This window comes from Camelus ferus, chromosome 30, assembly GCF_009834535.1.
Source record: "Camelus ferus isolate YT-003-E chromosome 30, BCGSAC_Cfer_1.0, whole genome shotgun sequence".
In the NCBI taxonomy this organism is placed as follows: domain Eukaryota; kingdom Metazoa; phylum Chordata; class Mammalia; order Artiodactyla; family Camelidae; genus Camelus; species Camelus ferus.
Window position 1 is genome coordinate 5,271,045 of NC_045725.1, and position 13,287 is coordinate 5,284,331.

General features: G+C 37.7%; 1 protein-coding gene across 4 annotated transcripts in view; it reads left to right on the top strand.

Annotated features, from left to right (window-relative positions):
* NETO1 (neuropilin and tolloid like 1) overlaps window positions 1-10,727 on the top strand; it is a 74,654-nt gene extending 63,927 nt beyond the window's left edge. Inside the window, exons 9-12 of one of the 4 annotated variants that reach the window (XM_032470473.1) lie at window positions 5,640-5,753; window positions 7,663-8,221; window positions 9,201-9,275; window positions 10,479-10,727. In XM_032470473.1, the coding sequence (XP_032326364.1) occupies window positions 5,640-5,753; window positions 7,663-8,221; window positions 9,201-9,261 (734 nt within the window). In that variant the 3' untranslated portion in view covers window positions 9,262-9,275; window positions 10,479-10,727. Of the gene's footprint in view, window positions 1-1,384; window positions 1,833-5,639; window positions 5,754-7,662; window positions 8,222-9,200; window positions 9,276-10,145 lie in introns of those variants that run through there. The other 3 variants (XM_032470472.1, XM_032470475.1, XM_032470476.1) reach the window with 3 other exon arrangements.
* The last annotated feature ends 2,560 nt before the right edge of the window (window positions 10,728-13,287 follow it).

The window sequence follows — 13,287 nt, forward strand, 5'->3', positions numbered from 1 at the left end:
ATAAGACAGTACAAACTCATGCTAAAATCTCCATTCGCTATAGGAGCTATGTCATAAATTCTGTTTTGTTTTGTTTTAAAAGTTGAACTTTAATGATATTTCATACTGGGCATGAGTGCAGCACAGGACTGTACCCCACAAGATGTTAAAATAACTCAGGAAGTCTTAGTTTTAGGAAAGTCCTGGGTGTATCTTAGAAAGGTGTGGTTATTGTGTACTTGCATATAAAAAAATGGAGACTGGTTATAGACGGGATTTTTTTTTTTCTTTTTACACGTAAACAGTGCAGCAGACGTAGCATAAAAGAGCTTGGAGCTGATGGCCTCTGGTGTATCGCTGACTCCACTTTCACATTCAAATGTATTACTATGCTGACGTCATGACTTAGGAGAGCAAGAGGATAAAAACCTTAATTTCTGCAAACTGTAACATTAATTATTCATATTACCTATCATTGGGCTACTTCATGTAATATCAGAATTAATTTAAAACTACTTTTTGAATCATAGAAGGGAGTTATCCCTTTAGCCCTTGGGATTGAATTTTTGTGAAACCCATGGTGTGTTGGAGGAAGATACGCTAGAAAAATTACTAAAACAAGCATGCCCCAGTAATTTTTGAGAAAAAGATGTTTCATTATGCATTAATTAATTTTTCCCAGCTTCTTGCATGTGGCTGTAAACTGGGATGTTATAAAGCTGGTGCACACAGGCAGGCTGAGATCCCCTCCTGTGACATGACCATCAGCATCTATTTAACGCTGGTTGGTGGGTTCCCATGAAGTGCTGGTTGTTAAATTTTAAATATTACTCCCAGGCGTAGTATCTTACAGGTCTATGTAGTGAAACCCTTTTAATTATGCTGTTTTTATTACAATATTATTTTACTACCTAAAGAATAACTATCTGCTATTTTTGTTACATGAAAAAACAACAGTTCTCTGTGTAACTCATCTTCTTAAACAGCGTTTCTTTATTTACTGCATCATGCTCTTCTGTAAGAAGTTCTGTGCGGTTTACTCAAACTTGCGTTCTCGTTTAGTCTTAACAAGCGGGCTGTGAATGACTAGCCTCACTGTACGAATTCGGAAGTTTAATATAAATCACTTAACTTTTCATATCATGTATCTCCTTAACTTAGCCCCATTATATAGAAGTAAACTAAAACTGACAAAATTTAAGTAAAATCTGCTTAAGGTCACACAACTGGGATTGAACCCAGGATTCAATCTCAGACACTTTGACCACAGCCTCTGTGCAATCCTGGTTCTTTAGAACAGCTTGCGAGACATTCTAATGCTTGAATCCATACGGCCAGGACTATCCTGCGTTCTTGGCATAATTAAATCACTTAGGTAGGTGTTATCTGTCTCTCTGTTTTGTAGATGTGGTAACTGAGTGCCCCCTCCTTAGGGACGATGGCTCCGTAGAGCCGGAGACGCAGCCCCACCCTCTGTGATGCGCTCAGGACTCTAGGACCCCAGGATGAAGTGCCTGGAAAAGCACTCGGTTTCAGGTTCACGTACACTTAACCTGGTCCAGAAAGAATACTTTGCCCAAATGCCTGTGTGTTGGTGCATGAGAGAGGAGGGGACAGAGTGGGAAGACTCATTGTGCAGAGTTAAAATACCCATTTTCTGTGTTAGCTGAATGACTTATATCAAGAGCGATATTGTAAAACAAACAAACAAAAAAAAAAGGAGGGGGAGGGGAGAGCTCAGTGGTGGAGTGTGTGCATGGCATGCACAGGGTGCTAGGGTCAATGTCCAGCACCTCCATCAAAAATAGATAATAAATAAATAAACCTGATTACCTCCTGCCCCCCAAAAAATTTTTAAAAAAAGAGCAGTGCTGTGCCTACACGTAGGACATTCTTTTGGCTAACTGCAATACTTCACTCCATGTAGTTTTGGTCTTAAAAAGAAACACGTAGCATTAGATCTGGATAATAAAATGGTGATGTTCAATAAACCCTTAGTGAGGTTACAATAGTTGCGGTCATTATGTCTAAGTGCGCTTTTAATAATTCAGAGACAAAAAGCCATGCAAATAGTTTCTTCTATGTATTAGTTCTTACCATCAATATGAGGCTGTATTTGTTATTCTGAAAGCAACAGAGGACCTAGTCCCAGAAGTAAGTAGGTTCATCTGATCAGCAGAACCACCTGTGTGAGGTTCTCTGAGTTTTGAGGATAATAATTTTACTTCATTAGCTGCCAGTTTATTATAAGTAAACCTTAATTTTGAGTGTCTTCCAGATAATTTTAGGAAATAAAGGAGCTGCTTCTTAAGAGGCGATAGCTTTTGACAATGTGCATTGAATTTCCACGTAGGGTAAGTCCTCTAAAAATGGGTGGGCTACGTGATTCCTCAGCTGTTAGGAGCAAGACAGCCAAATAAACGAGTGAGTCTTAGTTTCTGAGAATGTCACCGTTTGTATCGTGTTGGAAGACCTTGGCATTGAGGTTTCAGAGGTTTCATTCTCCCCTAGGAGACACACCTGTGAGAGTCTCCCGCCCTCTGGGATCCTCATGGAAGCAGCCTGACCAGAACGAAACTTTTGCTCCGTGACGTTAATCAATTCAAAATTGAATTAATGGAATATCTGAATATTTACTATCATATAATAAATTGAATATTATGACAATAACTGAGTCGTCTTGATATTCAACATTAACACTGAATGTTTTACTGTGGTTGAATATTTACTACATGCTTAGAGATATTAAACCATATAAGAACTTGCAGGGAAAGATGATAAACATATACTAAGTGTGAAACCCTTTTAAAAATTGTTAGTAGAATAGGACTTAAGGAAAAAGTCATTTTCCAGTGGATTGGAATAGTTATTTCAAAACTGTCTAGTTGACACAGTTCTGATATGATTGCAATGGCAGCGTGGAGAGGGGATGTTCCAGGACAGAGAGAGGGAGGGAGCCGGGTGTGGCCGCTGAACCAGCGATCCGAGGAGTGTGCACAGAGCAGGTGGGAGATGTTTATGCACAGAGCCTAGGCATCGGGCATCCTTGAAGGAGCAGTGAGAACCTAGCTTGATTTGGGAGGCAAGACGGTGTCATTTTATATTTTTAGCAGGAGATAGAAATGAAAATCTTTAATGAACTACTAGATATCTGTATGTCTAGGAGAGAAATATTCAGACGTGCACTATAAGGAAGCTTCAGAATCCAGTCTGTTTTAGTTTGGGTGTCTACGAGACACAATTAGTTTTTGTTCAAAGGGTGTAACTCATGATACATTTGTTTCTCAGCCACTGCAAGATTTGCTTTTTTGTTTTTGTTTGCGTGCTTGTTGCTGGCAAAGCGGTTCCATAAATGTTAGCAAAGGTAAGGAGGAAAAGATGGAGTGGTGCCCTGAATAATAATACTTTTTAAAAAGTGGGATGACTCCAGTTAACTGGCTCATTTGAATATTATTTGATGTAAAGAACTGTGTCGGGAACTTGATTCATTGGCAGTCCGGGATTACCAGTTCCACTCCCAGTCAAACCACCGATATTTAATGATGACGGATACTGGCACGCTGATTGGCATTTTGTAAACATTTTTGCTTCTACTAAGCTGCAGAAACAGAAACAAAATTACATTTGGAGGATTTGGAATTCAGATCTCAAGTGCTCTTACCAACATACTGTTCTCGTTCAATCACTTACAGTGTGCAAAGTCATTTTTATGTCTATATTTAAATTAAAAAAACCCAAAGCCACCCTATTTAATAGTAATTGTAATATCTTTTCCAACTCATTCTGGAAGGTCATTTAATCCGTATGCTCCTCTAAAGGTATTCTTTATTTGATGGATTAACTGTACTTTACAAACCGCTGCAATTTATCAGGTTCTGAGTGCTTTTTACATTTCCCACTAAAGCATTTTGCAGCTGCTCTAATCTATTTGCAGAAAACTCCTTTCTGTTCTGTGTACACATTCTGACAACATTCATTATCTGCTTAACAGACCTTATCAGTTCTGCAAAAGCCATTATGGCTGACGACAGTAATTCAAATTTAGTTCCTTACTGAAAAGCAGATCTTTGCAATAGTATATTGGATTGTTAAATTTTACATGATAAAAGTTTTACACCGTGTTGAAAGCAGGAGCCAAATAAAATGTTAATCATGACACTTTTCAAAATGACTATCTACTGGATCTGCATCTTTTCTGCCCTTTAGTACTTTGTTTTTCAAAATGACTGTTACATCTTTTTTACTCTTTAACCAGGGACTTCACAGGCAAATCAAGTAGAGGGAGGAAGAAACTCTTCCTCTGAGGACTGGGGCTGGGAGGGAGGGCGTGGACAGTCCGAGGAATCCCGGGCTCAAGTTACTCATCTTTGCCATACTTTTGATTTTCAAGACGAGCATTTTTTAAAAAATGATTCCTCTAGGAATGTTAAAATATATTGTGACCTTATGCAAAGTATTTTCCTAACAATTTTGATTAATACAGAAAATACATTTAAAGAAAGAAACTTTATTTAAAAAAGAAAACCCTGCAATATGTAGTTTTGAAGGTGAAAAATTAATGATAACATGACTGATCATTAATAAAACTTTCCTGTTGATTAACCACTGTAAATTCTGTGTTTTGTGCCTGATGTTTTTCTAGAATGCCTATCTGTTAAAGGGTCACAGAACCATTATTGAAAGAAACACTAAAATTGCATCTTATAAGATATGTGGGATGATTACAAAGGTAAAAACAGAAATTACTTTAAAGCGTTGTCCGTAAACTGTAATTCCTAATGTCGTACTACTCCAGAGAGTCATTATTCTAAACATCTTACTACTCTGATAATGAAAGAAATGTATTTTTTCTAATATTGAAGTCATTCCTAACGTTATGCTTTGCTATATTAAACTCATCTCTAATTCTCATATTTCTGCAGCCAAATTATATACTTCTGAAAGTTCTTATTTTACCTCCCAGTGCCCTAAACGTGGCAACCTGGAGCTCATGGACCATTGTACCTAAAGTTAGTAGAATGTGTGAAATATATGCAAAGTAGGTTAAAGTAGTATGTAAGTTAAATGTTGCTGAGTATAATACATATTTTTCTTATGTTGTTCAGGATGGATTTTCCCTTGTTCTGAAATTTCATAACATTCTTTGCATCTTTCATATGCTTAAACAATATCATAGGGTTTTGTTTAATATATATCTCCTTCATTAATATTTTGTAAGTGTATACTTTCCAAAAATATTTCAATATTTCCATTAAACTAAAATTTTTGCACAGTACAATTAAATGTACACTTACAGAATTTCAGTGTAAGGCATTATGTTATGCATGTGGTAGGCACTTATGTTTTGCTAAATGAATGCACCAAGTTAAAAAAAAAAAAAGAACTCATATGGATAATTCACTTCATTTTTATGATGGAAAACCTTGTGTGCCTGTTTTATAAGCTGCTCACGTCAAGGGGAATGCCGGCTCTGTTAGTAACACAAGAAATAATTACCCCTACGGCAACACTTCTGAGAATAGAATGTCGTTTCATCATTTACCTCAATTTGACGGCAAATTATCATACTAATCTTTTTGTTTTTAGATTTGCAGTGCGAGTGATTTGTAACTGAGCCCCAGGTAAAACTTTTTTCCTTGCCTTTTTCTTCTCCTTTGTAGCTCCCTGCGAAGGCAATACATTCTTCTGCCACAGTAACATGTGTATTAACAACACATTGGTCTGCAATGGACTCCAGAACTGTGTGTACCCTTGGGACGAAAATCATTGTAAAGGTAATGATTAGCCCCCGAAATTTGCAAAATCCGTCTACCTGTAGCGCGGGAAGAAGTTTATCCGATGTTTCTCTGTTGTAGACAGTGTTAACAATAGGTTGTATACTGCCTTTTATGAACTTCCTGTATGTCTTATAACTGATTTGTAAGCCTCTTCCTTGCTTCTGCTTGTGATGTAACCAGAAGGTGTCCACATTCATTAGTGCACGGTGGACTATCGTTAACACTTGGTGCTCACTGGAGATTCTCCTTGTTGGAGCCTGCAGGACCATGGACAGGGCCTCGGCGCTTTTCACGCAATGCAGGCTTTCCTATCGGAAGCCCCTTCATCTGTGGCTGTATTTCTCGCTCAATTCCAGTCTGTCTTCACCTGACATTGTGCACATAGTCTAGAGATAAGGTGTAAAGGAACGTTACAGCTTTCGAGTACCTCAAACCACTTACCTTGACTTCAGTCTTCCCACCAAAATGCTTTTCGTCTTTCCAGTGCGAATGGCTCCCAACGTGCCAGATCCCTTCTGTAGCCTGTAGAAAAAGGTTTGTTTACATAGAGAGAAACCCTTGGCTTGGTTATGAATGTTGCATATTTTGGTTAAGTTCAGAGCGCCACGTGTCCTCTTGTTCAGATCCAGTATTAACCAATTTGCAAAGGAAAAGAAACTGGCAAATAACTCTTCATGCTTCAAGTCCAACATCTTTTACTAAAATGCCCTCTGTGGACAGAAGCCGAGAGCATTGCCACAGGACCCGTGGTTCACAGAGTCAGTAAGAAGAGCAGATCCAGTGGCAGCTGTTCTGAGGGGGGATGTGGGCAGTGATGCATGTTGTGTCCAATGAACCACTTGGGAACGGATCGGAAATTGGATAGTTTGTGAAGAGTCTGAATGCAGGCTGTTCATGGTCAGTGGTCACAGTCAGTTTTACTTGCCTACAGTGGGTTTGCTCCCATGGTTCCTGGGGCCTGCCTCTCTCCAGGGGCCACATCTCTGCACCACTGCCCTGGTGTGACTGGGGCCCTGTACTCTCAACCTGTGTGCCTGGCATAGACCCTCTGTGCTAGCAGTGGGGCCTGGGGGGAGGAGGGGAGCCCCAACATCTCAGACGCTCCTGCCTGTGGATCTGGGGGTGGAAAGGGCACTGAGAAGTGCTGGTGTCCTGCCCTTCCTGGGGAGACACTAGCTCCAGGCTGGGGGCCATAGGGGGAGGGGCCTTGTGTTGTCTGAAACCTCCCTGAGCAGAGCTTCCATCTGGATGAACTGGGGGGACCTCAAAGGCCCTGTTCCTAACGAAATTTAGATTTTCTTGACTAAAGGTACCTAATATGTGCCATTAGGACAATTTCTAAGAACCTTACATGTTTTTTGTTTGTTTTAATTTTTACCATAACTGATTACTTCATTGGGGAAAAGGCTCACAGGAGCCCCCATGCCACCATTCTAGAAACATCTGTCTTAAAGTGTAATCACCTTTCAGTATCAAAATATTACTGTCACTTCGCCTTCAGTGATCCACACCAGGATACGTTCAGAACAATATTTGTCCCCAGTAGTGGGCTTTGGAGGTTTTCTTATCCAGTGAGAAGAATAGAAACTTACTACTTTTAACATCCCAGTTGAGTCCTAAATGTCATCCTGAAGGTTTTGTAAGACCTCCTCCAAAACACATACTTAGTTTAAAGTAGGGGTGCAGCAACGAGAGGGCTGTTTCTAAGGCTGGAAGATAGGGCTCTTGTGAAAAGTGAAGCTGTGTTTCTTTTTAAAGACCTGTGTTTACGCTCAGGGCAGCACAAAATGTAACGCACAGCTCTCTCATTTTAAGGCTCTCGGCGTTCGCTTGGACTACCGTATTAACGCGTGGTGGGTTGTCTCTTGTCTGTTCGTTTGTTGTTTTCGCCCTCCTCACCCTGTAGAGAAGAGGAAAGCCAGCCTGCTGGACCAGCTGACCAACACCAGTGGGACTGTCATTGGCGTGACTTCCTGCATTGTGATCATCCTTATTATCGTTTCTGTCATTGTGCAGATCAAACAGCCTCGTAAAAAATATGTCCAAAGGAAATCGGACTTTGACCAGACCGTTTTCCAGGAGGTGTTTGAGCCTCCTCATTATGAGTTATGCACCCTCAGAGGGACAGGAGCTACAGCTGACTTTGCAGATGTGGCCGATGACTTTGAAAACTACCACAAACTGAGGAGGTCCTCTTCCAAGTGTGTTCATGACCATCACTGTGGATCACAACTGTCCAGCACGAAAGGCAGCCGCGGCAGCCTCAGCACGAGAGACGCTTCCGTCCTGACGGAGATGCCCCCGCAGCCCGCCAAGCCCCTCGTCCCGCCCGTGAACAGAAGAAACATCCTCGTCATGAAACACAACTACTCCCAGGATGCTGCAGACGCCTGTGACATTGACGAGCTCGAGGAGGTGCCCACCACCAGCCACAGGCTGTCCCGACACGACAAAGCCGTCCAGCGGTCAGTATCAGTAGATTTTTTGATGACCACTATAACCTGAGGACCGAAATGCTTCCAGGATATCGTGTTCTGTTTTGTCTTCATATTTCAGTTTCTCTTTTTATTGGTGGTTGAAAGCACAGCGTCTCAACTTTCGCCCCTTCTTTTCCTTTTTCCGTGCTGTCTATGCTCTTCCTGTTATCCCATTTCTGTACACGTGTACGCGTGTGAGCACACACAGACCAAAGAGATTTCATTTATTTCTATACATAATAATATTTATTTGTATGAAGATTATGGTTTTAATTTATATTACAAATTTATATTGCTAATTTGCTTTCACATGGTCATAAACATTACTCCAATTGATATTTACATATTTTAAGATATGAAATGATATTTCAAAATAATTGCCTTACCAAGATGGTTAACCCATCTTGTTGAATAATTTTAATGTAAAAATAACATATTTTGCAATATAATGTATTATATTTTTGGTATGAAAATGACAATACTTTTTTCCACGTATCACATAATACTTCTATTACAAATTGCATATGATAGCATGGTACGCTGAAATACTAAACATTTATATTTAAATGTAGCAAGGATTAGTAGAAACATTTTCCTTTTAATATGAAGACAATATTATCTATATTGGTTATTAGCCCTAAAATGAAAAGTCTTGAGGAAAGAAAATTTAAATTTAGAAAAAAATTATTTTGAATCCCCAGATCCAATCTATTCATGTTTTGTTTTGCATGTTTACTAGCATTCAGTTTATTTTATGAACGTACAGACTTTCTCAATTCACTTTACATCCTCAAAACCTGAACTATGTTTAGTTGGTTTAATATTTTTGCATGCTGATGGGAAAAAAAATCTATTTCCACCGTTTTATGAATTTTTAGGAATGCTTTTAAGTAAATACACGTGTGAATTTTTTTTTTTTTTTTGTGAAAATATTACTTTGTTGAATGAAATAGCCATAACATTCCAGGTTCTGCCTCATTGGGTCTCTAAGCAAACATGAATCTGAATACAACACAACTAGGGTCTAAAAAGAAAATTCAAGGTAAGCGAACGCCCTCGGCTCCTTCTCCCAGTTTGTTCTGTTCTGTTCCGTTCCGTTCTGTTTTGTTGCGATTGTCTTGTAGTTTTTTAGGGAATGTGCTATTTATTCATTATTTCTCGAGATACGTGCTTCACAACACCTTACAATTTGAAATATAACAGATTCAATGCTGATGGAAGAATGCCTCTTAGTAGACGTATCTTTAAAATAAATGTTAATATTCTTACCATCAGGCGTTGTACCACAACGTTATTAAAAACGAGAAGTCAGTAAGTCAAATTTTACATGTTTTAAGGTAAAGAGACAAAAATTAGTGAACTAAAACAAATACCAGAAGCAGCCCAAGATTTTCATAATTAAAAACTCGAATACTTTCTCAGTATAACTGAAGCCAATGTGTAAAACTGGTAATAATTGTATTGATTTAATTTGGCAACATTCTGCTCAAAACGCATATACTAAACATTTGGTGGGACTTATTCAATTTGTGCACTCTTACGTTTGCATGACTATGTAGCTTATTTCATCAAAATTAAATGCAGCATGTTATGTCAAATTTTATGGTATAAAATTTGAATGCTTGATGATGTAAACTGTTCCATAAATACTAGTTGTCTCTGTGTACATTTATTTTGTCGTTGGGTATCACACCGGCTTTATTTTTAGCACTTGATAGTCAATATCTCTATCAGACTAATTTGTCTCCAATTAAATTTGCTTGACAGTTAATCTCTTCAAAACTCTTCAGACCTATCAACTATTCTTGAATTAGGTGAATGCAATTCCATGCTCTATATTACCGTGATAAATTGGTGTCTTTGTATGCGTATTTCATTGGGAGAAAATGTTTTAACTGTGTTTTATTTTCAGAGAAGAACTATTTATACAAACATGGGGACTGTGAAAAGAAAATTCTATAGTGAATTGTGAAAAGTGGACATATTTCTAAATTCATTCCACTGCCTTTACCCAAACTTAAGAATTACAGACATTTGTTATTCCTTCGGCAAGACATCCCAGCTGCACAATGATATGTTCATTTCGTAATTTGGTTGCTGGCCACCAAGTGCTCCTTAGTCTTTAAATACATTTTGAGATTTACTGGAAACTTGAAGAAGAAATTAGTTGCTGATTAAGACTATCCCAACTTTATTTTTACCATCAGTTTCACTTTGTTTCTATGTTGTTTTATGTCTTTGTTAGGTAACTGTACATTGTGTGATATGTGAAAAAACACGATTTTGGATGAACCTTGTGTTACATGTACATTGTTTTCATTATATAGACTGCTTGAGAATAGTGCGTTCCAGAGTGATTTTGAACATGCTACAGTGAAAAGTGAGAATATGGACCATGGAAACACCAGCTAGAGGTTTTATGGACTATAAACATCTGTTGTTGTATTATGATTAAATACAGCCAAAAGTGATGAGTAAAATTACTAGACTGCAATAAGAAAAAATCTCATTTTTTGGTCTTTCCCATATACCCCTATTTCCTTTTTGTTTTTGATTTTTTTTAATCAAAGGAAGATATCGAGTTTCAGAAATAGTTTTGAAATCAGGTATTTTGCCATTCATACCCTTCAACAGAAATGATTTTTGATTAAGCACTTAGCAATATGATTGAATTGGCAGTTTGAGAAAATACCCTGCATGTCAGTACTGGATATTTGAGTTGGAAAAATATCCTTTTTATGAGACACATTGTAAAAAGCATGCATTCTCCAATACCGCTGTTACTCTTCCATTTCCTTGTGTCATATGCTTGCTACTTGTAACTTTTTATATAAAGATATATAAAAATGTATAATAATTTCCTAACTTGAGTTAAGAAAAATGTTTTCTTCTATTAGAGTGATTAAAAACTGACTTACGTAAGAACACACTTTATATCAACCCTTTCCACCTTTTAGGCTACAGGATGTCCCTTAGTATTAAAGCAGACTTCTTCAGACAGATTTCCCTAAAACTTTGTGAAATATTTTTTTCTCCTTTTAGAATAGGAAGGTCTTTTCTAAATGTTTTAAAATCACAGGCCCTTTTATGACCCAAATTAAACCATTCGGAGTTGTTCCTTATACTTAGACACACATATGATTGCTGAAGACTTACTAATTATGATGTCTTTAATATAAATAAAGAAAAATAATATTATAATATATTAAATTGCTGTTGAATTATATAAACACTCTAAAGTTTGATTTAGTAGGTGGATACTTCTAAAATATTGAGTGTGCATTCTTGGGAAATAATTAAAAAATTTTTTTAAACACCAAATTACTATAAATCTGCTTACCATCATTTCCAAAATTGCTAAATTCTCTAGGAGTTTGTCCTTCCGACAGCAAGGCCATCTGGTCTATCACAGTTCCACCTTGGTAACTCAAGCAGGCGCTACAGACCCAGGACATGATTTACTCACATACATCCCTGTTAGGCATTCAACTTGACATGTGTTAAAAAAAAAACAAATAAATGAGAAAGAAAATTAAATTTGATGATAGAAAAATTAATCATCACAGCAATTCTGAATAGTCTGTATTGAAAAAATATCAATCTACAGAAATAATTACTTCCATGAATTTGATAAACTGATGAAGAGAAAAAAATACATTGAACATTATAAGAAATTGTTCTTATTGTTTTGCTACGTATTTTATACACATTGATTATGCCACAATTTAGCCTTTTTATTTGACTTTGCTAATTCATTTATTCCCAGGCCTATTGTCATGCCCTTTATTTCAAAGTTAATGCGTCCAGAGATTTTTTTAAGGTGATTAGCCATATTTTGTATCACTGTCTCTATTTAGAAATCTTCATAGGGCCCTTTACGCTTATGAATGAATAATTTCAAAAGAAGTATGACATCCATGTGAAGCGCTTACCATGCACTGTCCTTGAGCTGTCCACACTGTCCACACTGTCCACAGTCCTTCTGTCTCCAGTTCTTCCTGAAGGTGTGGAGTGCTGATCTGCTGGGTCGCCACCAACAGGACATTTGCACCAGAAATCAGGGACTTAAAAAAAAAAAAAAATCCAGCTGCACTAAGCGTAATGATTAAAATGAACTGCTTACACATATTTAATACACAGCAGCTCCATGGGCAAACAATATTTCAAGTGAAGAGCAGACTTCTTCAGTGGTAATGCTGGAAGGTACAACTATGGGCATTGCACAATCATAAAAGGAGTCAGTGGTAACTCCGAGGCAGGGGACTGGAGGCATCCTCTGGTCCTGGGGCTCAACTCTTGATGCTGGATCTCGGTTGGGAGTGTGGGGCTCCACATGCCTGCACGTCCCCTGCAGGGAAGTCTTGAAAGGCCAGCACTGAAATCTATCAACACATTAAAAAATTCCTATTTACTGGCTACATCGGAATCGTGTCACCTGAGTATCAACATTTGGTTTATATTCAAATGGGAAGACACGTGTGGATAAGAAATGAGATACTTCAAGACTTTCAAGATGTTTCAAATAAATTTCTCTTAATAAATAACTTTATTTTTTGATAGAGTGAATTTAAATATTATTCGCACAAGTGCTTTATTAATCCCATAAGATGTTTTCTGATAGGGTAATTATATACCGTGTCAGTCAATTTGAAAGGAACTTCTTGTTTCATTTCTCAATGTTTGAATTCACTTGCAAAGTCTGGGAGGCAGGTCATGATTATGTGCAACACCTTTGAAACTCTGAACTGAGCTTCCACTTCTGTCCAAGTGCACTTTGTTTGGTTGCCTAACTCGACGTTGGTGTGCTGCGTTGGAAATACGATTTTTTTGTACCTGATTTTATACACATGCCATTTTTAATGCATCATATTGGAAAAATAGACATTTGCAATGTTTGATTTGCCGTCATTAAGTATCATTTGATTAGATAATTAAAATGTGGATACAAACCTAATTGGAAATCAGTGTCTTTGGGCTTTTAAAGGAGAGCAGTCCATGTGATGGAGATGCTATCTTTTGTTTTGCATTTTATTTTTCCACTAAAAAGATTTTGT